The 24,220-nt window shown below is 31.6% G+C and overlaps 2 protein-coding genes across 4 annotated transcripts; both read right to left on the bottom strand.

Annotated features, from left to right (window-relative positions):
• Positions 1 to 8,375: 8,375 nt before the first annotated feature.
• Positions 8,376 to 12,246, bottom strand: LOC11441654 (uncharacterized). 3 transcript variants are annotated; one of them, XM_024781011.2, is made up of 5 exons: positions 11,939 to 12,246; positions 10,102 to 10,363; positions 9,392 to 9,482; positions 8,912 to 9,059; positions 8,376 to 8,807 (listed from the first exon to the last, which is right to left on the bottom strand). In XM_024781011.2, the coding sequence occupies exons 2-5, from the start codon at positions 10,271 to 10,273 to the stop codon at positions 8,754 to 8,756; spliced, it is 465 nt and encodes a 154-aa protein (XP_024636779.1). In that variant the 5' UTR covers positions 10,274 to 10,363; positions 11,939 to 12,246; the 3' UTR covers positions 8,376 to 8,753. The 3 variants fall into 3 exon arrangements, with proteins under 3 accessions (XP_024636779.1, XP_013458086.1, XP_003609342.1); XM_013602632.3 differs by having other exon boundaries at positions 10,102 to 10,358; positions 11,939 to 12,244; XM_003609294.4 differs by having other exon boundaries at positions 8,912 to 8,978; positions 10,102 to 10,358; positions 11,939 to 12,240.
• Positions 12,247 to 14,794: 2,548 nt separating this feature from the next.
• On the bottom strand, positions 14,795 to 19,387 carry LOC11441217 (uncharacterized). The gene is made up of 3 exons (XM_003609293.4): positions 19,230 to 19,387; positions 18,926 to 19,082; positions 14,795 to 15,317 (listed from the first exon to the last, which is right to left on the bottom strand). The coding sequence occupies exons 2-3, from the start codon at positions 19,075 to 19,077 to the stop codon at positions 15,164 to 15,166; spliced, it is 306 nt and encodes a 101-aa protein (XP_003609341.1). The 5' UTR covers positions 19,078 to 19,082; positions 19,230 to 19,387; the 3' UTR covers positions 14,795 to 15,163.
• Between the last annotated feature and the right edge of the window lie 4,833 nt (positions 19,388 to 24,220).

The raw sequence follows: 24,220 nt of genomic DNA, 5'->3' as shown, positions 1-24,220 counted from the left end.
ATGAGAAAGATGCAAATCTAATGAGGTTTTGTTTTTGATTTCTGGATCGTGACTAGCCATTATTTTTCATCAAATCAGCAAAATAATTAGCCATTAACAAGTAACATATGATAATAATTGAATTGAGGGTTATGAAACTAAACAAACAAGTCGAGAGCCCAATTGTAACTGTCAACATTCATTCATTTTAACAGATTTGCATCTTTTGGCCTTTGTTTGTGTGTTTAAATGTAGTATATATGCTTCACTGATCATAGTGGTAATTGAAACATAATTTAAACAGATGATCAAATTTAAACGTCAACTTTACCCTTGTTACTAAACCCAATCAAAACAAAACAAAAAACAACCACCATCTTCTTCAATTTCATACTCTGTGCCCAATTTTTATTTTTTTACGTTAATTTCATCATCACCAGTTCCATTTTATCTTCAACAAGCATGTTCTAACATATTCATGATGAATTTGAAAGAATGTAAAAGGAAAAGAGATATGGGTAGGATTCTATGTGAAAATGTATAAATGTTCTAATTTTAATTTTGAATCAATCTTGATCATTGATTAAATCAAATGGTGTTTTTTGGGTGCTCCACCGATGAGGGACTTAATTGAACCCTCACCCTAGAATTCACACTTACAAATTTTAAGCAGTTAGAGTTTAAAAAACACTTACAATTTACAAATGTATATATTTATTTATTATTTTTTAAATGTATTAGCAGGGTAGGAATTTGAATCTTTTAAGAGTCGAGGACATGTCTCTTTTTCACTAGACTAATTCTTTAGAGTTTCTAAATCATTTTTTATTCAAAATACAATTGAAATAACAAATAAGTAAACAAAAATTATATACTTTTTAAATATTATAAGAGAAATTAGTGAATAAAACTATCCATCAAGTTATGCTTATATACTTTTTAAAATACTTTTTAAATATTTTTTATTCATTTGTACCTAGTAACACTTTCAAGAGTTATAGAATTATGCACAGATAAGATATATAACTTGGACTATCCATGAAGTTTTTTTTTTTGTTACATCCATGATTTTTTTTTATTTTTAAATAATGGTTACATCCATAAAATGTAAGTTTAGTAAGAGTTTGACATTATAATTTTGACGAATGAAGTTCAAATCTCGTATAATAGGCTTTAAGTCTTTAACGTATTATTAGAGTTAATTTAATTTAATTTAATTTTTATTTTTATAGAAATGCATTTCCTATGTAAGAGTATATTTTTACTTTTATTTAGAAACCCTACACGTTATTTTTACTTATTTCCCATACGTTTTTAATAACTAGTGTCATATGTCATACCTATAGTCAGTTTCCTTTCATCAATATTGTGCATGATTAGTTTTTCTTAAATCAATAGACAAATATCTTTCTGAAGAAATGAGGATATATCTATCTATTTGGAATGGAGAACATGAACCATGGAAGCCATATCAATATAGATTGCAGTAGTGGCTAGAAACATTGGACCTCCCACATTGATTGAACCAACTTGCCACGTTCCCCACTTGCCACAAGCTCTATCTATTCTCTCTGCATTTTAATTTAATTAATTTAATTAGGCTTAGTAAAACAATACAAGATATTGAAGGAAAAAAACAAAAAAAAACAATCAAAGATAAAGCTACTCAAGAGTTCTTGCATGTAGTTAAGCTGTAATCAGCAACTAGGCCACGACATAAACTATAAAAATATAGTATGAATTGGGTAAGGTACAATATGTCTATCTATATTTATTACAAATTAATACTAAATTACAGGTAGGAGTATATAGAGAGTGATATTTATATAAAGATTTTACAATTAAATTTTGGAGAACCCACACTGGCTTAATTGTGAATTTGGGGCGTGTAACACTTTTCAGAATGTTTGTCCAAGGATCACGTTTGGTCTGTATACAATGATATCATATCAGTTTTCCAAATCTTTTCCTAATTGGATATATATTCTTTTAGGATTCTTCAAAACAAAAAAAAAAATCTTTTTGGATATAGTTTTTTTTTTTTTTTTGACTAAGATATAATTCCTTATTGGGATTTATTTGGAAGGAGATTCTCTCAATTTTATTCACTCATGTCTCATTTCATTTTTCTCTTCTATCAAATTAATGACTTAGATTACACATGACTCTTATGCCGCATGAGAGAATTTTTTTCCAACAAGGAAACAATGCTGGACCCTCAACCTTGTCATTGGCTTTGTTATGTCGATCTAATTTATCCCTTGATTAGAAGAAACACTGATTAATGAGTTCTTTGAAATATTAATATTCATTTAGAATTAGATTTTGTATAGAAGTTGTAAAAGAGAGGGATTCATAAGATTTGAGAGATTAGTCTTCATAACAACAACATAAAAATAGAGGGAGCAGAAAGGTGGATGGGAAGAGAAAGAAAAAGATGAATTTTATTTATTTTTTTATCTGTGAAAGAACTTTTTTAATTAGTTAAAGTGCTTATTTTGTATCATATTAAATGTTGCAGTTTTTTTTGAAAGGCCATCAAATTTTACGTTAAAAACTACACTTTATAGCTTCAATAAAATTATAATGACATGGTAATTTGGTAAAAGAAATGCATACGATTTTTCAATATTTTTATTTTATTTTAACACATTAATTAAAAAAACATGGGTACAATCATTGTCACGACATTAGATTAAATGATATCTACATTTTTAACCATATATAATGAAGTGATGGTATGCCAATTTTATAGTATAATAGGTGTCAAAAATTAACTGGTGATTGGGATTAGTCTCTCATTAGGATTTAGATGTCATATCGTTCTCTAACGCGATTTTTTCTTGCATGTGATAAAGCTTCTCTTCTTCTATTTTTTTTTCGTTAATATTTTTTTTCTTCCATTTTGTTGCACACGATAAGCTTATCTCATATTATACTTGTGTACTTGGTAAGAGGTTAAAGAAATTAAATGACTCATGTTCAAATTAAAAGAAAATAATGTGAAAGATCAGACATATCACGAGCATCTCAAATTAAACCCAGAGTTTCTCTTTGAATAGAATCGAACCTAATATGAGGTGACTAAGGACGACAAATGAAGTTGGTGATGTGTGGTGGAGGAAAGTGGCAGTGCATTTTAATAGATGTACTATACTTGTAAATACTTTAACGTTCAAGTCATATCTTTTATAGGTAGGGTTTTTGGAGAATTGGGGTGAAAACTCGTTGAGGTCTTTGAGTGATGCACACAATGATCGATAATCTTTCTCCGATCTTAGTTATATGGTGAGTGGTTGCTAACGGATAATGCTTAGATGTGTGGTTTTAGGAAATTTCTCTTTTCACTTTTCGAATTTCTCCTAAACTTACTTTAGCGGCAGTTAACTGTCGTTCAGTTCTCCAACGCTCATTAAGTGTGGTTCGACACATTTCAAATCGGTTCAATCACTTTTTAAATCGATTTAACCGATTTTACAAATGTCCAATGATATTTAACTGTCATTTAAGAGTTGAACAATAGTTAAATGCCGTTGGGACAACCACGATTGAAAGAAGAAGAAGAAGAAGAAAAAAAGAAGAGAAATTTGATAAGTGAGAAGAGTATTTATGCCCTTTATAGTGAAAGTCATTGAAAGTTGGGCCTAGGCTCTGTCCTAAATATAACCAAAGTTGAGTCGCGCGATCATTGGCAAATTAATTTGTTTTGGGTTTTTTTTTTAAGGAATTTATTTTTGGTTTGTTTAGTTGAAATGGGAAAATATCAGTTTAACTGTTCGAAAATTGTTGTTGACACACTAAAAAAGACTAAAGCACACCAATAAATTACTCAAATGCCTCCATCGGCAGTTAACTGCCGCAGAAATTAATCAGCGGTAGTTAACTGCCGAAATCCAATTTAATCCTTCGACACATAAGTGTCGTGGAAATCATTTGATCAATTAAGTGAATGAAATTATTTGTGCACTCAGATGCTATATGACTTTTTGTATCATGATAAGAATGAATTGTTAATGAATGAATGAATGAACGTAGTTAATGCATTCTTAAAGTTAATTTGGTGTTGATTTCCTTTATTCAATTTGGTCGGTGCTTTGCATTCATTCATTTTTTTCTTCTGAAGTTAATGATTTCCACGGTAGTTATGTGCCGATGGATTAAATTAGATTTCGGCAGTTAACTACCGCCGGTTAATTTCTGCAGTAGTTAACTACCGATAGAGGCATTTGAGTAATTTACTGGTGTATTTTAGCCTTCTTTAGTGTGTCAACAACAATTTTCTAACTTTTCTTGCGTGAGATTAGCTTCTAGGCAAGATCCATTGTTCCTATTTGTCAATTATTTTTTATAATCGAAATAATATAAAGAGATTAATATGCAATGATATCGCTCACAATTATGAAGGTGAGAAAAACACAAGAAGGGGGGGTTGAATTGTGTTTTCTTTTTCTTTCAAAAAATACTTCTTCTGATAATACTTCAGAAGCAGTTTGGGATTGCTTCTGATGTAATAACCAGAATCAGATATGCAGCGGAAAAGATCAAAGCAGAGAAAAGAAGAATAAGACACAAGCAGTTATCCTGGTTCCTTCCACAAATCGGAAGTAGTCCAGTCCCCCTTGCACTTCCAAGGAGATTTCACTATAATCACAAAGATTACAAATGCTCAATACTCTCTAAGTATGAGACTTCTCAAAATGCTCAAGCACACAGGCAAGAGTCTTCCAATGCTCAAGCACTAAGCAAGAGTCTTCTAATCAAACAAAGATACAGGGAAAATATGTTTGACTTGAACACATGATATACAATCAGTGGTGTTCACAATACAATACAATAAAGACTCTAAACTTGTGAATTTCTAAGATGTATCAAATCAGTGCAGAAATTCAATGTGCTTTGTAGAATCAAATTGACAGAGTTTTGGCGCTTTTTAACTTGTATGTCTCTATCTGCATTCTTCAAGTCTTCACTCCTTTATATAGAGGCGTGAAAGAGACGTTGAGATGATTAGCACGTCTAAAGAGTCGTTGAGTTCCTTTGATCATCCACCAGTAATCCTTTGCCTGATTTGGGTGTAGTCCTTTGAAGAATTAGCTTCAAATTCATTCCCATCTTGAAGGAACAATTCTGCAGGCATGGTTGTTGTCTTGTCTTGTAGCGTAGATAAAAACAGAGTAGTGGAGGTAGTGGTTGTACACTTGTACTTTGTCAACTCTGTTAACGAAGGACAAGTACTCAGGGCTCTCCAAATGACCGTTGATACCTCCCTTTCAATTCTTCGTTCTTCTTAGACGAGGTTGAAATGTTAAACAACTACTTTGAATCTTCAGTTTGAATTTTACTATTCAAATGTAACTTCTGGTGATGATTTTGCTTCTGATGAAAATCTTGCTTCTGATGACCTTCTGCTTCTGATGACGTCATCACTTCAGAGGCACTTCAGCTTCAGAAGCACTTTAGCTTCAGACGCAGTTTTCTTCAGATGCTTTTAAAATTCCTTTGCTCTCCATTGTTCTTCCAAGACCTATTGAAATTAATTGACTTGCCTTTGGTCCTGTACACTTGAACAATTATTAGCAATAACCAATTGAGAATTTTTAATACCTTGTTATCATCAAAACTTGTTAAGGTTTATTGTGAAACACATTTTGTTCCAACAAATTATTTAAAGTTGATAAGAGAAATGTTTGATCGTATCGTGTGACCACTACAAAATAATTTTAGGTTTTATCAAGATCATTTGGTAAGCTTGATTTCTTGGATTGTGTTGTGAATCTTTGAGGCGAATACATGAGATTATGACATGTTTGGTTTCATTTTTAAAGAGGTTAAAATTTACTCTTGAGTATAATTGATTTTAACATATGTTAGAGAATTGACTCAAAATTTAGGATTTAGAATCTGCCAAAATCGTGGTCCGATCTAGCAAAATCGTGGCATGATTTTGGACCAGGTTTTTGGACTTGTGATTTTGGAAAAATCGTGACTCGATTTTACGCTGAAGGATAAAAATAACAGTATTTTTCAGCGTGACATTTGTTCCAAATTTTGAGGGTTTTATTTCTCCATAAATATAAACATTCTATCAGATGTAAACCTTGAGAGATTAGAGAGCTGAAAACAAGGGTTTAGAAGCCAACACAAAACTAAGGTTTATAGAGTTTGCTCTTGGTAACCAACACTAGGGTTGAAATTGATTCACCTTGGGAAACACTGTTAGGATTGAGTCTCTTGGTCACATGAAGAGATTGAGAATTTGGGTAGAATTAGGTTTGAAGACTTATTCTTGTAACCCTTTGATATCTCTTTTCTAAAGTTGCTCATCATTATAGTGGAACAGATAGATGTTATCTCCCCTAGACTAGGTCAATATTGGACCGAATTGGGTAAACTAATTTCTTGTGTTCTCTCTTTCTTTCTCTCGTTGTCTTCTACTTTTGTTTGTGTTTATAATTGTTCCCACATTGATTTTGGTTGCTTGATTACTTTGCTCCACACATCAATCAAGTATTTTATTTGTGTGATTTTCAACAAATTCACAACAACATCAATCTTTTTGAAGGATTTGACATTAAATTTATTGTTTAACTCACTTTTACGTAGATAATATATCAAAATATAAATCATTTTATATAATCAATTTACCAAACTTTTAATTTCATCAACGCAAAACGATGTTATCAATTTTATTGAATCAATTTACTAAAACTTCCTTCAAAAAAAAAAAAAAAATTTACTAAAACTTAATTTCATCAACGCAAAACCAAAACATACACTAATGGTTGAGTCACGAAACCCGGTCAATCTTAGTAAATTGTGATTGCAAAAAATTTATCAATTTTGGGAAAGTTCTAGTTCTAGACTCTGCTTGAGCATATTTTTCTCACGCAATATGGTATCTCTTCCACAAATCTTGAGGAGTGGTCTACAGATACAACTTGTTCTCCACGGACATGCAAAGTCTTATTTCTTATGTGATAATTATGCAATTGTTTAATCAAAATGTGCAGAATATATAATTAAATCTGAGTCATCATCCAATTAACTTTAGAAGATCATATCAAACCGATACTTCCATTTTTGTTGCCACTCACCACTACCATAATCCAAGGATATGTAAGTCTTTGTATTTTATTTTTAAAGTAAAAATCTGTCGAATGGACTATATTTTTTTTTGTATAAATTGAAGATTTCTATGGTACATTCATCAATTCAACGTGTACCGTTGACTCCAATTGACTATGGTTTTCTACCGAAAATGAAAATACTAGTATATGCTTTTCTAGTTTAGAAAAAAAAACATTGCTTCCTAGAATTCAAAACCATAAATACTTATGAGAAGGAAAAATTATAAGTCATTGTAAAAAATTATCATTCATCAATGGTATATTAAAGATAAATTGAAGAATTGAAAGGAAATAAAGTAATAAAATAATTGAAGGTATAATAGAAGAAATAACATTTAATATTTTATTTATATTGTAAAGCATCTTATCGTTAGAGACAGATTTTTCTTCAAAACAAATTATAATTTTGGGACGGAGGAAGCAATTGGCATGGTAGAAATTTTCAAGGGTGATCGTTTATTGACCAGTTTTAAAGGAAAAATCATCGAATTCAGTTGTATCAATTTTTTCAGTGGACCGTCCACTTTGATTGATTATTGTGCCTTATATATCATGTTTATTTGAATTCTAACAGCACCCTTCATAATGAACTTCCGTATATATATATATATATTTTTTTTTTATGGATAATGAACTTGTATATTGTTTTATGTTGTAATCCCTTATATAGCATGTTTATTTGAATTGTAAAACTACCCCTCTTAACGAACTCCTGATTTGAATTCTAACACTACCTCTCATAACAAACTCGTGATATTGGTTTATGCCGTAAGCACCTTTTGCCATTGCACAACTTTTCTCAGCGATTTGTAAGGAGACAAGCAAATAAAATTGCTCATAGACTCATAGTATAGTTAGAGCTTCCTTATCCCATCCTAGCATGTATGTACCGTCATGTTTTTACCCCATTATTATTGAATGAAATGAACTAAGCCCCGCCTTCGCTAAAAAAAGTTTTATTTGAAAATTCCAGAAAATTTATGTAATTGAATATTGATGCCAACATACCGGCGTGTTCAATCAATGACCAAAACAAAGCTAGCAAATTCGTAAGCCATACAAATATAGTTTTTGTTTATGTTCTCGCAAACCATAATCCCTCATACTAACCAGTGAGAACTAATAAAGAATTATGCATGCAAACAATATGGCATGAAACCAATTTTTCCAATAAGAAAAGTAGTATAGATAAACTGAAAAAAAAAAAAAAAAATAAATAAAATATGCAACCGTTAAGTCTAAGCACTGCGTAATACTACTAAAATTATATTCATAAGGATTAAAGAATAGAGACATCTTATTACAATATTACCTCAAGCACAATGGAAATGGCTGGGGAAAAATAACAGAAGGAGTCTGGCAGCAAACAAGAGTCTGACTCATGTAAATGCATAATTACAGGTAACAGTAACAACTTCTGCATCCAGCAATGCCGGTTTTAGTTGGAAAACGGTATACAGTCATTTACAGGAGGGCAAAAACAAAAGGATTGCCTTAGGGATTCAAATTACAATGGAAGAACAAACTTGTGTTTGATCTTTTAATCTTCTCAGCAAGACTATAAATTAAAGCCTTTCATGAGTTAAATACAGCATATGAAGTATTAACTAATTTAAAGACAGCTTCAACATTTTAACCTCTCAAGTCTCAACCATACATTCCTTCACGCTCCCAAACATCCACTAGAAATTCAACCATTTCCTATTTATTGAAAATCAAATTGCCAATTAGTAATTTTGCGTTATCGCCTCAATAGTCCCAGCAAGGATCTAACTATATATAATAAATATACACGAGACACTTACAGATAAAGGTACGGACTTCGGGAAAGGTTGTCTAGTTCCAAGCAAACTTTCATAAGTTGCATTCCGACTACAACAAACACAATGATTGATAAGCCATTCACAGGGGAGAAACTCAGAAAGACAGGAAAGCACAAACGGTCGAGATGAGCTAGCATCAAGCCAAATAAACAGAACACATATCAATAAAATACTTTAATTTGAAAAACTAAGAGCTTCGAGAACTTAAACACATGTCTTTCCCTTTCAATCATGACAATATTGCAAAGGCACGAAAGGAAGAAAGAAAAACAAAACACAATGAAAGAAAAAATATCAAAATATGAGCTAAAGGTGCAGTTTGCATGTGCAGTTGAGTGGTGAATCAGGATATATCTTGGATATGGTTGTAGAATGAGGTTTGTAAGTCAAGCCCCTGTTTATATTTACAGTTGGATAACGAGTATTTAATTAATTGAGCCAAATGTGATGCAGTTAACATACTTTAGTCGGGATTCTTGTTTTTGTTGGTTTTGCTTCTCGGATAAGCCACGCCCAACCCACTGAAGCCTGCTTTCATTCCAAAGATGAAGACCTGCAATGAAGAACAGCATGTATGTGATAGAAATTAACCTTAACCTCTATTTTTCCTTCAAAGCAAAGACAGTGAATTTCACAAATAGTGTACAACAGCATACAAGTACACCAAGTTAACAACAACAGCAATAACAACCGGGCCTTATCCCACTAATTGGGGATGGTTACATGGATCAAACAATGCCATAATGTTCTATCATATATCATATCTATCCAACTCATTAATCTCTAGATCTTTCTTAATAGTTTCTTCTATAGTTTTTCTAGGTCTTCCTCTGCCTCTAGTGATCCGACTACTCTCCATCTGATTTACTCTCCTTACTACATAATCCACAGGTAAACTAAAATAAAATGTTTAGAGTCATGTATCCAAATAGTGAACAAAAACAAAACAAGCTAAAAATAGCATATGCCATGTGCCAACAGCTTTGTGGAGAAAACCTTGTTCACATGACTCGACCCTGATCCCCCACTTGTTAAGTTTCCCCCTCCCTATCTTAGTTCTAAGGGCTTTTGTTATACACAAAAATAATAGCCTCATGTGTTCTGCTAAAAATATAGATCAGCATTCCAAAATTAATTAGAAGGAAGAAAACAAAAACCAAAATAGGACTTGCCTTGGTTTACAAATTCAGGCTCGGTGCCTGGCGTAGAAGCTCCATTGCTTTGATATAGAATTTGATTTAATGTACTGACAGATGATATACTTCGTTGAGATTGAATGGTGCTGTTATCCAGATCACAAGGGCTTGAACTCCAGAATCCATCTGATGTGGTTGGTTTTCTCATTGTCTGACCCTGAATTCTTAGTCCTTTAGCCGGCTCATCGACAGCAATAATTGGTGTAGGTTTCACACAGCATCCAAAACAACCACTGCACTGTTATAAAACAAGTTAAATAACAACAAAACATAGACCGGTGTAAATAGTCTTCAAGCCCATGTCGCCCGTTCTGTGATTCACTTTTCCAGAATTGTTTCCTTAAAGAGGCTATTATATAAAACATCATTATTCATTAGCAATAATAATCTTTCTTTTTGTACCAAAAAAAAAAAATATCTTTCTTTTAATTTTTTCACTTATTTCCTAGGAGAAGCACCAGATTTGTCCCCTAAATGCAACTCGGATGGTAAAAAGCCGCGGGAACATTTGATATGCTAGGGCACGGGTTAAAATCTACAACCACCCTCTTCTCTGCACTTAGTGTGTGAAATTTGCCGCTAGGCACTTTAACACCATTAAAAAATAAGCACCAGTTTCTTGCTTCATTTAATAGCAGAATTTCTACTTTTGTTGCTATTTAAAAGCTTATTTGACTTTTGGCCCAACACCTTAATTGTCTTTTTTCCCAACTAGAGCAGTTTCTAATGACTCAGTACAGCCAAACAATCTCTAAATCCAGGAGAGATATAATTGATTTCTCTAGTAGATCGGAATAGCAATTACTACTAGGGTAGAATAAGATACAGGACTAAAGTGCTATAAGTAGAAGTTAACTCTTTTACATTTAAAATTGTCAACAACACACTAATCAATAGTCACGTCTTATCCACTAATTTACTATAAAAACATCTTATCCACTAGTTATTGAAGCGCACATATCAACTATATAAGTGCATCCAATGTACAATACCTCCCAATAAAGAAAATCATTTTCTTATCTTCACACCCTAATTTAGGGCCTATTTGGATTGACTTATTTGAACTTATATATTGGCATAAGCACTTGTGAGACTACTTGGGAGAACCTATGTTCATAAGTTGTTTTCACCTTATTTTCATAAGCTCTTCAAGACAGTTTATGAAAAAAAACCTGTTGCCTATACGAAAAAATTCAGTTTTATTATATTGTTTCTTATAGAAATAGCTTATACATAAGTGATTATTCTATAAGCCACAAGTTAAGTTGTTTGTCCAAACAAGTTCTTCATTCACCGAGAAGCAAAGAGTTTATATAGATAGAACTGAGCAATGTTGGTTCATTTCTTATCGATGAACATATGAATAAATGCTGGTTTCCTTATAAGTCATTTGGTTGAAAATTAGGTGTTTAATTTAACCTTGGTGACCTGGGTTTTGATACTGGCACACCGCAAATACAGGAGAAAGCATATGAATAAATAACCACAAGAGAAGTCTACAAAGACTTGTTTGGTGAATTTATGACACCAAATTGCTTTGAGTAGTAAACAGTAAAAACCTAATTTTGTTTTGATATAAATATATACAAGTAAAAGAATTGAAAGATGAGGGCAGAAAATCAGCCTCTAAAATGTTGGGTAATTGAATTGAATTCAATTGGCACAAACAGGAGAAACAGCCATTTAGGCAGAAGTGGAAAGTGAATAATTGAATTGAATTGATTGGAAATAATTCCAAATCTAGTCTAATCCTATGGCTATAATAGAAAATAAAGAAGAAGGGAATACATAGGGAGGGGAGTGAGTGACTCACCCCATGCAAGCGAAGAGGTCAGTGATCCAAGCAGTAATCATCATCACCATCTATTGTTGTTACTATTTGTTATCAACACAACCACATACATACATACAGAGGAGAGGACAAGAAGCAGAAGGAAGAAGTTTCTTCGGAGCGAGCGAATGAAAGACACACACGGCTGTGTTGTGTTGTGTTGTGTTGTGGGTGCGGAGGGTACTTGCTTGGATATTAACGTGTCTGCTGCTGCACTACTGTCACTGTCTGTCGTTTAACTAACGCTCCCTCATTCCCTCCTCAAACATACATACATACCTATTACCTACACTACAACTCTTTTTCTTTTCTATCAATCTTATTGATATTATTAGGGGAATTAACCACATTAGTCGCTCATTGGGAAATATGTCGTCACTTCAGTCCTGAATGCAAATAAATTGCAAAACAGTCTCTAAATATAAACTTTGTTAGTCAATTTCAAGGACTAAAGTGACCAACGGAGTCTGCATTCAGGAACTAAATTGATTAACGGAGTCTTTATTCAAGGACTAAATTGACTAACTGAGTCTACATTCAGGAACTAAAGTGACGACTCATTAACTATTCGAGGACTAAAGTGACTAATTTCCCATATTATTAATTCGAACCTCGGTAAAAAAAAAGTATAGTATTTATGTACCAAAGAACACTTAATAAAATTGTAAAATATATCTTTTGCCTCAACAAGATGTGTTATCCCTTACAATTTTACCCGATTTAGGGAAGCGGACTATTCAATTGTTCGCAAAAAATATCTCATTCACAAAAAAATTATAGTATTCATGTCTCTTATTGTGATCTTCATTTATAAATTTTAATATAAATTACTCTGATTAAATATTGTTGTATTCATTGTTATCTTAAATATAAAGTGGAGAATGTACAGTTTTTTTAGTAGATAAAGTGAAAAATATTTATTTGTGAATTATGAAAATAGTATATTAAAACGTAAAATTGGATAAAATTGAGTTGAAGATATATTGATTTATGTTTGGATACATTCATCTAAAAGTTAGTTGGACAATAAATTTTAGCGTAAAAATCAATTATAGAATCATAAACTAAATTTTTAACTTCAAATTGAATCAATTTTAAAAACTTCTATAAAAAGTTAGTAAAGGCTTTTTTTTTTACATATTTTGTTACATAAAATTAGGCTTATCTACCAAAAATAAAATAATAAAGAAGAAAGTTAGGGAGGCTTTGCTGCCCAATCGATTTTCATAAAACAAAAAAAGAAACACTAATACCAATAATTAATATTCTCTTTATTGGTTCTTAGTCTGTCAAATACCTAAGATCATAATATTGCCAACTGGCTCCTGAATCAACATATTTAGTATGTGGACTTTTATAATAATTCATAAATTACTCACCCTTTTTAGGTTCATTCATTTAATGATGTATGTGATTCATAATATATACCACATACATCAATAAGTGAATGAACCTAAAAAGTTAATATTACTTATATTTAGAACGGAGGGAGTATTATATATGGGTTGAATATCTTCAGTTGAGTACTAAAAATGATCATTTATCATCCCATAAATTTAACTCAATTATCATCCCATAAATTTAACTCAATCTTCTTATATATTAAAGTTAACATGTAAGCCCTAATTTTAACCTAAACCTTATTGCATAATTTTACTGTTTTAACCCTAATGCTCACACCTAATCTCCTATTTTCATGAACAACCCTAATGCTCACACCTATCTTCTTATATATTAAAGTTAACATGTAAGCCGTAATTTCAACCTAAACCGTATTGCATAATTTTACTGTTTTAACCCTAATGCTCACACCTAATCTCCTATTTTCATGAACAACCCTAATGCTTACACCTATCTTCTTATATATTAAAGTTAACATGTAAGCCCTAATTTTAACCTAAACCCTATTGCATAATTTTACTGTTTTAACCCTAATGCTCACACCTAATCTCCTATTTTCATGAACAACCCTAATGCTCATCTTCTTATATATGTTAACATGTAAGCCCTAATTTTAACCTAAACCCTATTGCATAATTTTACTGTTTTAACCCTAATGCTCACACCTAATCTCATATTTTCATGAACAACCCTAATGCTCACACATGAAAAACCGTAATGCTCACACCTAATCTTTTTATATATTAAAATTAACCTGTAAACTCTAATTTTAACCCTAATCTATATAAACAGGTGGAAGAAACATTTCAACAAACAGTTAAAGGGTATCATTTACGGTAAAGGCCAAATATTCGATAAAAGGAAAATTATTTAAAGAAAACATTTTACATGTTGAGGTTAAGAATGAGCTATTTTTAGGTACATAATATAACATTAACATATAATTTTTACAAAAGAATGAAGTAACATTTTGTCAAAAATAAAATAAAAAATATGAAGTAACATACCAATAATTTAACATTGAGATATAATTTTAACAAAAGAATGAAGTAACACACAATCGATAAAAATTAATATTTTTAAGGTGAATAAGCATGGTGTCTGAGGTTCGAATTCTAACATCTGCATATATTTGAGACCACATATGTCATTCTCTTTGATATGCATTGAGATTTGTTTTTGTCTACTACATCTACAATGTATATGACCAGTGCGGCAGCACGGGTGGAAAGTCTAGTTGATAGAAATGTTGGGATTTAAACTCCAAATTCCGCCTTAAGTTTGATCTACGTGGTCGTTCTCAACTAAAATTTGGTTGTCATTGTTGTTGAAGTTTTGGTGTATTTCTATCTTTTAATCATCGTGCAGTACCCAATTTCCAAAATTATGATTATCTTTAAATTGATATAGCTAAAAAAAAACTTTAAATGAAAATTATTTTATTTAAAAAATCCAAAAACACAACTCATGTTAAGGGCCATGATATTAAAGGAGTAGGTATTACAGGAATAGCAAAGATTTTCTTCCATTCTCCAGGTCACACAATTCATGGAGGTGGGCACCTATTAACTGTGCTCCACTGATCCAGTGAACATTCAAACATAATGCAACGATGGTACTTTCTGTTGACCATATTGACGAAGAAACAAAATCCAAGAGTGATGCATATCAAATACGGCGCAGAACAAAACAAGTATAAGGAGATAACTTCATCATCAAATACAAAGAAGAGAGAGAGCTAGAGGCCCTCAATCCAGTATGATTGACTAACAATATCTTCATATTTATTCTTTGATAATTACTTCCCTACTTCTTAGACAGAATAGAGGCCAGGCCAACTCTCCATCCATACAACATAGACAAGCTGTGCCTTTGAGGAATAATAGAAGCCAGACCTGTTCGTGAAGTATGGAGTGGCTTAATCTCCTGCGCAGCGCAACTTGAACTTATCTCCACAGACCTGAATTGATTTTAAAATTTTTAGCAATCACATTACTGGAATTCAATACGCATTAAGACTACATGAAACAGAAACAAGTAGAGCATCATTTGGTTATTCACAAGTCAGTTGATGTAACATGTCAAAAAATCTAGTGTAACTGAGCCAAGCAGAAGAAAATTTATGCCGATCAACTGTGACGTTGGCGAGTCTCATCCACTAGCTTATAGAGTAGTTGAATAGTTTACAAACTTGTTTGACCAAAGTAGTAGCGTTTAATAAACGAATTTATCTCGTTTAGCTTATAACATTTTTTTTCAAAAGCTACTTGAATATGTTACGAAGCCAAGAAAATAAGAAAATGTTATAAAGAAGGATATTATCCATTCCTGAGAAAAGGTCCATGACCTTCCAAAGGAGAATCTCCTTATCTCGCTGAAGAACAGTTTTCTCATTCCCCTACCATTTTGTCAGCAAAAAACAGTTTTTCTTTATTACTGTCCTGATGCCTCTTTGTTTTCTTCCTTATTCCTTTTTATATCCTAATTTTACTACCTTGCTGCTTTGACGGCTACACCCTAATGAATTCTAATTTACTGTCATGATGCCTCTTTGTTTTCTCTCTTATTCCTTTTTATGTCCTAATTTTACTACCTTGCTGCTATGACAGCTACACCCAAATGAATAACAAACAACCACCTGTGTCTCACTATGTCATCAGAAGAATTATACTTTGTAAAATATACACTTGGCTTTAAATTTGCAGATGTCTCCCTATCAAATTAAAGTTACAAAATTCCCAAAGTGACTCTTTGACGTATTCCTTCTATTATCTCTTCTTCTACTTCATTTCACCGTTTCTTTTCTTCTTATCGTTTCTCCTATGTGTATGTTTTTGACTTTCAGAGGTAACAAACACCTCTCAGTGTATTTTTTCTTTTCTAAATTTCATTTCAGTTCTTATGTTTTTTACTATAGGTTGCAAGAAAATGAGTTAGATAAGGGGAGGAAATTATGGCTTTAAAGACCACAACTGTAGGCTTGATTAAAGAGAAGGTAGGACTGGAAGGTAGAAATGAATGGAAACCATGATAAAACACAATTGCTTCAAAAATATTCATACCCATTCCGACATCATACATTTTATCGAAGACAGACAGAATCCCACAAGTCAAGACTCCAATTGACAGTCCAATAAAAGAAACAATAAGACACACAGCTGCAACCATGCCTAAAGCTTTAAACTCCCTATGAAAATCTCAATACAAGCTGAAAATCAGCAGATTTTTTTGGGTTGTAGATAAAAATTTTAAATATCAAGATTAGAACAATCTAAAGTAGTAGGTATCTTAGATACTAATATTAGAACAATCTAAAGATACAAATTCATTTACTAAAAGCTTTAAATTAGAAGCAATACCAATGAACTCAATAAAAATCTTCTTCTGCCTCAAACACTAAAACAAACAGGTATACCATGCTTGAAAACACTTAAAAGAAACCGTGGTTTTGTCACTTTCGAGTGTTGGTCAAACATCAACTTCAAGAGACTATGAAGCTTAAACTTGAAGAAAATAGCAAAAGTCTTTACAGATTTTGTGAAATTGTTCTTGGGACCCCGTAATAATTACACATAACTTTAGGCTTTAGGTTCTACTTTAAACGGTTGGCTTAATTGTTACTTGGAGAGTGTTATCAGATATACCGTTTAACTTAGGCCAAGTAATTTGGGTATATGACTACCTGCACCCAATTTATTTCTTGGGTATGTTATAGTTTACTTTCTAAAAATCTCCTAATTACTTAAACAAAAACAGTACCCTAATCACTAAAATAATTGTTGTTCGTAAAACGCCCTGAACTGCATTAACTAGCTGAGCCACTTCCCACTAATTCTTCCGACTTGTATACCCCTTCAAGATCTCCCCTCGTGACTGCTGTAGCCAGTAGCGGATTCATGTATATCATCAAGGGGCCTCTAGCCCCCAAAAGGGAAAATTTTTGCTTAAAAGTGTTTTATATTTTGTTATTTGTCCCCATAAAAAATAGTTGTTTCACATGTGAAAAGAGTTTTTAAGAAAACAAATGTAGACATTTATGTACGAGTTAAAATAAAATAAATTAGCACTAATCTTTATCACATATTCTTCTAATTGTTATTATTTTTTAAATGGTAAACACAACTAAACAAAAAATATCATATTTTCAAAAGAAAATATTGTCCTACTCCTACATATTAAGATTATTTTGGGGGATTTCGTTCATAAAATTGTATATTTTATAAAATTTGAAGTATAAATTTTTATAAATATGTATTATAGACTATTTTGTTACCCCCAGTTACAAATATTTCTGGATCCGCCACTGCCCATGGCTAACATTACTTCCGTCTACAAGATCCACCTTGTTGTCAAAGCTGAAATGGGGAAACAGCTCCTGCATAAACTTCTTATCATCCAATGTAACCTAGCCAGCACTTCCACTGAGCCAGAATCTGGTCTAGCAGAAAACCATGTCTGCCAATAGATCTGGCAGTCAACAGTCTAGCTAACGGGTGCGAGTCAGTAGGTAAGTGTGCTTCCACCGCGTACGCCACATCCTTCTTCTTTAGATGAGAGGTATGGAATACAGGGTGAGTACAGCACGGCTCTAGAATGTGTAAATTGAAAGTAACAGAATCTATTCTTTGATAACTTATTAAGGCCCATAATACCATGCTGCCAATTTGCGGTCAAACTTCCCTCACACTGACCTTTACTTGTCCGTAGTCTAATGATTCATATGCTCTTACGCATTTGGCAAATGATGTATAAGTTATTGCAACACTCCATGCACAACACTCCATGCATTTCGATTAGGCCTTGCACAACAGCATCCACCAAAACTTCCCTAGGTATGTGCTTAGATAGGGAAGGTGAAGCACTACCGTAAAGGCATAAACCACCTTGAATGGTGTACAGTGTACACTATGCTGCCCATGATAACTTCTACACTAATACTCTGCCCCATGATAAAATTTATATAAACATATTTTTATGTTATTTTATATTTAAAAACCAGTTCAACAACTAATTCACCAAACACTTCAAATTCAATCAACTGACTTATCGATTATAAGCTATAGACTACAAGATTATTCAATTACCACCGGTGCTAGTTCATCTACTATCATTAACTAATCCTCTACTTTTTCAAAACAAAGCCTATAGCATTCGGAAAAGTATGTACAGATGGCAAATGGAATTTGGTGGACTCAAAAAAATAATAGAACTATGTACCACCAACATTCATATTGAAGGCATGTCCGTTGTCCGACATGACACTAACACATGCAATTACATTCAATAACTTCAACTTTCCCAAAATTATCATCTACTTTAGTCAAACAAAGCCTATAGCAAATGGAATTTGGTACACCCTAAAATATGATAGAATCAAGTAGCACCAATACTTCAGAAACACTGACAGATGTAGTTACATTCAATAACTTCAACTTTTTCAAATTATTATTGTTTCAGTGCTTCATATTTAGAACCTATCAGCTTGAATCTAAACTACATTCTTAGAAAAGAATCTACAATTAATCGAAACCACAAGCAGCATAAAACAATGAAAGAAGGAAAACATACAGCTGATGCGACGGAGCTTCATATGCAAAGGTTGACATGCCTTGTCTTTGTTTATGCTTAGGGTTAGCAGTGCACATGATATAAACTCGTCCTTTACGTTTAATGGTCCTACAATACTCACACATTTTCTTCACAGATGAACGCACCTTCATTATTGCTGAACAAGTAAAATCAACAATCAATTATACAAATACTATATATATGCTAATTAATCATACTACATCACAAATCACATTTCATATAAATCATATGAATAGAAAAGAATTAAATTGAATGAAAATGAGAATTTTGAAGAAAGGGAAACCTGTGGATGCTGTTTCTGTCGGTGTTCGTTCCTACGACGACGAAATCCGGCGGCGATTTCCGGGAAGTGGAGGTGTGGTGAGTGCGAATTCAGCTGGTTTGTGATGATACAACGGCAAGAAGGGCAAAATGGGCTTCTTCAAAAAATGAACTGGATTGGGCCTTTTGGGATTAGAATCTCATCTCTTTGTTTTTTTTATTGTTTCTTTTAGCACCCTCCATACTAATTCAGATTAATAAACTGAAAAAAATTTAGAGTGTTGGAGAATGTTTTTAACGTGTTTTTATACTTTTCAAATTATATAATTGAAAGTGCGCATGTAAAGTTAGTTGGATAAGAAATGGTCTTGTTATTTATTTTTTCTTAAAAATATATATATAAGTAGGTTTTTTATTGTTGTTATTCTCACATAGCTAGACTATTTGTCTTGTATATAAACAACAAAAACTTTTAAATTGATTCTAAGCTTATGTCTTGGCTATCAGCTATACTTTCTCGAACCTATAAATTATTGACAATGTTCACTCGAACGTTAAGAGCTCCCTCTTATAAACCCTCTCGTCTTCTTTTTCGAAATCTTATCCGTAACTTATTACTTGTATTTATCTTGTAAAAAAAAACTCATTATTATTTATCCTATCACAAATCAAGTGATTTAGCAAGAGCGAGCCTTGCATTTCACTCAGCTAATGATTCGTTTGATGTTTATGAGAGGATAAAGTGAAATTGTATAAAAGAGTTATATAAAAATACGATAGATTGCATATTGATTGACCTTATCATATGATCATATATTGTGTTTGATTTTAATATGATAAGAAACCAAATAATGATATATATTTTTAAAAACTTTGTCACTCAATGCAATCTCATCCGATTTATGGGACTAGCTTAGTCTCTACACTTACTTGCATAGATACTCGATTCACATAAAAAAAAAAGTAAATAATAATATGATATATATTATGTAAATGAAAAAATTACAATTGTGATAAAATTAACTTAATTTGTTTGAAAACTTATATTTTAATTTAAACACTTTTATTTCAATATTTTTTTTATTTTTGTAGATTACAATAAATGAACAAATTTGTCAGTCATAAAAATACATACAATTTTTTTTCAAATTAACCGTTCACTCCTAAAGTCGCAAAGAAATAAAGACTCAACAAACAAGTGGAAAGGGTTGTGCATATACAATTTTAAAATAAGAAAAATGTTAACAAATATTTATATGGAATTGTTTATGAAATAAAAAAAAAATTGTATATAAAAATGTCTATTCATTAGTTTACCAATTTTTTTTTAAAGAAACAAATATTTGTCTTGTATTTCCAAATTGAAATTTAATTTTATGAATTCCTTAATCAATGTTTTTAAGATATTTGTTAACACGACCTAAAGAATAATTAAATTTTACTGAATTAGCTGAATTGAACAAAGTGTAAAAGTAGCATATGTTACACATCTACAAGTTGCATGGCAAACTTTACTTATACTTTCATTCGGAATGAAATCTAAGTAAAAATAATAGTTGAAAAATTAATGTATATGGAGTAAATGTTTAACAGCATACATTGACCTTTCAACTATTATGTTTACTTCTCTAAAAAAAAAAAAAAAAAACTATTATGTTTACTTATATTTCATTTATGAGGAAATTCAGTCTATTTTTAATTAGTGTTGTAGCAGAGTTATCAACACCCATGTTAACAGTAAATTGAGCAACTATCATCTGGACCATTTTGCAATCAAAACTCAACAAGTTGAACTTTATTGTTGCTTAGAAACCAGCTGCTTCCATTTGCCAATACCGTTGTGGAACACCCACCTCAGTCATCTGCTAGTTTGAGGTAGGCAAGGAGCAACACTCATACTCACGAGCAAGTCTTACCTAAGGAGAAATACAAATAAAAAAATGTTTAAACACACTCATATAAAATGAAGAAAAATAAATAAGAAAGAATTTAGTTATATTATCCAATTTTTTTTTTCGCTAAAATATGGTTTTGGTCCCTGCAAATATGTCTCATTTTGGTTTTAGTCCTTGTAAAAAATTTTTGTTGTTTTTGGTCTCTACAAAATATTTTGTTTTTGAAAATAGTCTCTGCAGGGACTATTTTCAAAAACAAAATATTTCAGAAACTATTTTCAAAAATAAAATATTTTACAGGGATCTTTTTCAAAATCAAAAGATTTTGCAGGGACTATTTCTCTAATAAATGGTTCAGTCATCATGTGCCACGTGTGCAAATCATCACAAAAGTGGAGCCAGGGACCAAAACCAAAATGAGGCATATTTGCAGGGACCAAAAACAACAAATTTTTTTTACAGGAACTAAAACCAAAACGAGATATATTTACAGAGACCAAAATCATGTTTTAACCTTTTTTTTCTTTTAGCTTCTAACCAAGCAAGCATTAACAAATTAATTAGTTATAACGAGTGACTTATTTGTAAAAAATATTTGTCCTTAAAAAATACTATAATATCATTCTATTGTGTGCGAGTGTCTCAACAATTATGACCACTAATAAGTATAAATTCTGAACTATTTGTAATTGTATATTGCAAATTTAAAATGACAGGTCATGGTTAGCAACTATGTGTATAATAAAAGCACATCAAACTAACCAATTAATTAATATGAATGACATCTAAGTGAGTAAAAAAAATGAATTACGTTAAAGTGCAAGCATATTCCAAATTAATTTTAAACGTCTTATCCAAATAAAATATAGGAGTAATAATTTTAAACCTTATCTTACCTCAGCCACCTTGTTTACCATCTACTCATGGTACCTACTACTTAAGTAGTACATGGTAAATAACAATTCTGCTTGCCTTGTATAGTAAGGGCTTGGCTCTGTCTGTCACCCATTTCACAACTTGGAACGTCATCTTTTGTTGCTTTTTAATAAACAAACAATGGGAATAATTAATTAGTATTAATAATTCTTAATCAAATGATAACAATTTACTTAGCAGATAATAATACAATAATATACAAGCCTTATTCATAGATAAGAATGACGTAAAAGGAGAAAGCATTATTGGTGAGTCTTTATTTATTTTATTATAAAATGGCTGGTTAAGAGCATACGTTTACTCTTTAGGCCAAAAAGCATGGGATCTTTTTTATTTTACAAGGTGGAGAAGCACGTATGCAGTGTGTGGTCCACATGAAAAGAACCAAGTTAATTTCCTAGAAACTTCCTTTTTGTTCAATAATATTACACAAAAACAAATGAAAAATGATATTTGTTCAATCAATTTATGACAACTTTCTTTCTATATTCATATTATCATTTTATTCTTTCTTTTTCTTTTTCTCTCTTTTCCTTTTTCTCTCTTCATTACTTTTATCCAATAAAAAGAGAGAAAAGAAAAAGTTGTCACGAAAAATTATATGAAATAGTTGTTCAAATATCACTACCCAAAACAAATACATAATGTTGATGAAGTCATAGGGAAAGTGAACCCAATATGCATAGGTGAGATTTGAATATGTCATCTTACTTTTTTGTAGTTGCCGTTGGAAGTGGGATGTGTGTGTCGACATTTTCCACCCTCATTAGCCTTTGCCTATAGAGCTTGGGTCTAAACATGAAATTTAAGGTCATAAAGTTAGCTTTGATTAAGAACACATCAAACACTATTATTTATTCTTAAGAAAGGTGTTGAAGTTGAGTTTGAAGTTATTTGTAGTTTATTTTTAGTCTTATATTGGTCAGATTTTTGAACTTTTGAATGTATAAATATATGTCTGAGCACCATCATTATTTTAGTTGGTTTCTGGTATGAAATTCAAAATCATTTAACAACAGAAAACCTATTCATTTAAAATCTCAAATATTCATGAAAATAAAATAAAAAACTTCAAAAAGTTGAAGGTATTTCTCCCTAGTTGTCAAATTATAGCAGTCTAATAATGACCAAGACCAATATATGGTTCATAGCTCCTAGGATTTTAAAAAACTATATCCACGTGGTCCACGGACCCCACAACAACAAAGTGTTATTATTTTTTTATTTCTTTAAATTGTAGTATTTACATATTGATTTGCTTGGAAAACTCCCATGGACTAAAGTCTAAAACTATGTTTGCTTCAATATATAGTGATCAGATAAGGAATCACAGACAGGTTGAATGTCAATTCGTGTATAGCTATGTGTTGATTGATAGTAACTTTGTTTTTGTTACAAATACACGACAAGAATAAAGTTTGAGAGGAAAATGTGGCAGCAGATCATATCCTTGCAAATTACCAATCAATACTTATATCCATTAACTTGAAGATTTTGGTTCTTTTCAAGCATATGATTTCAATATTGGCCATTCATTATCAAACTTTTATTCCTAAGTATACGTAACATGGATAACGTACGGGCTTCTTTATTTAATCTTATCTGTTTTAAGAAAATTAAATAAAACTACAAATTAAATTGAGAGACTTCCATAATTGCAGTGATTTTCCCCGACCGTATTATTTAATCTAAAGATCCCTGACAATGCAAGAATTAATCAATTAGTAGTATAATAATGCAACATTGGAATCTTTTCGCTAATTTGAATAGCCAAATTACAATTCGAAAATAGTTTATACTCACAATTCACAGATCACATGGTTTTGCTACATTTTCTATTTACTAGTGTGAATGAATGATTGAAAAATATATCATCTACATCTGCTAAGGTGCAACAGTTTAAGGGACGAATTCGACTTTGTTTGATTTATTGTTTATTTATAAAAAAGATAAACATAGGTGATAATTTAATGAAATCAACCAACATAATCCACTAAATCACTAATCTATTTCTTGTGTCTATCTATCTTATAGATAACAATAAATGGAGCAAAACCTAACTTCACACCGACTCTTCAATTGACATGGATAAACTTTCCATGCCCTATACAAATATTGCACCATGCACATCAGCTACAATTCAGATTCGAAGGATTAGCACCCTTCATGTTATTTTAAATGT

Source organism: Medicago truncatula, chromosome 4 (genome assembly GCF_003473485.1).
Source record: "Medicago truncatula cultivar Jemalong A17 chromosome 4, MtrunA17r5.0-ANR, whole genome shotgun sequence".
Taxonomy (NCBI): Eukaryota; Viridiplantae; Streptophyta; class Magnoliopsida; order Fabales; family Fabaceae; genus Medicago; species Medicago truncatula.
The sequence above is the reverse complement of the archived record's forward strand: the minus strand, read 5'-3'. Positions and strand labels throughout refer to the sequence as shown.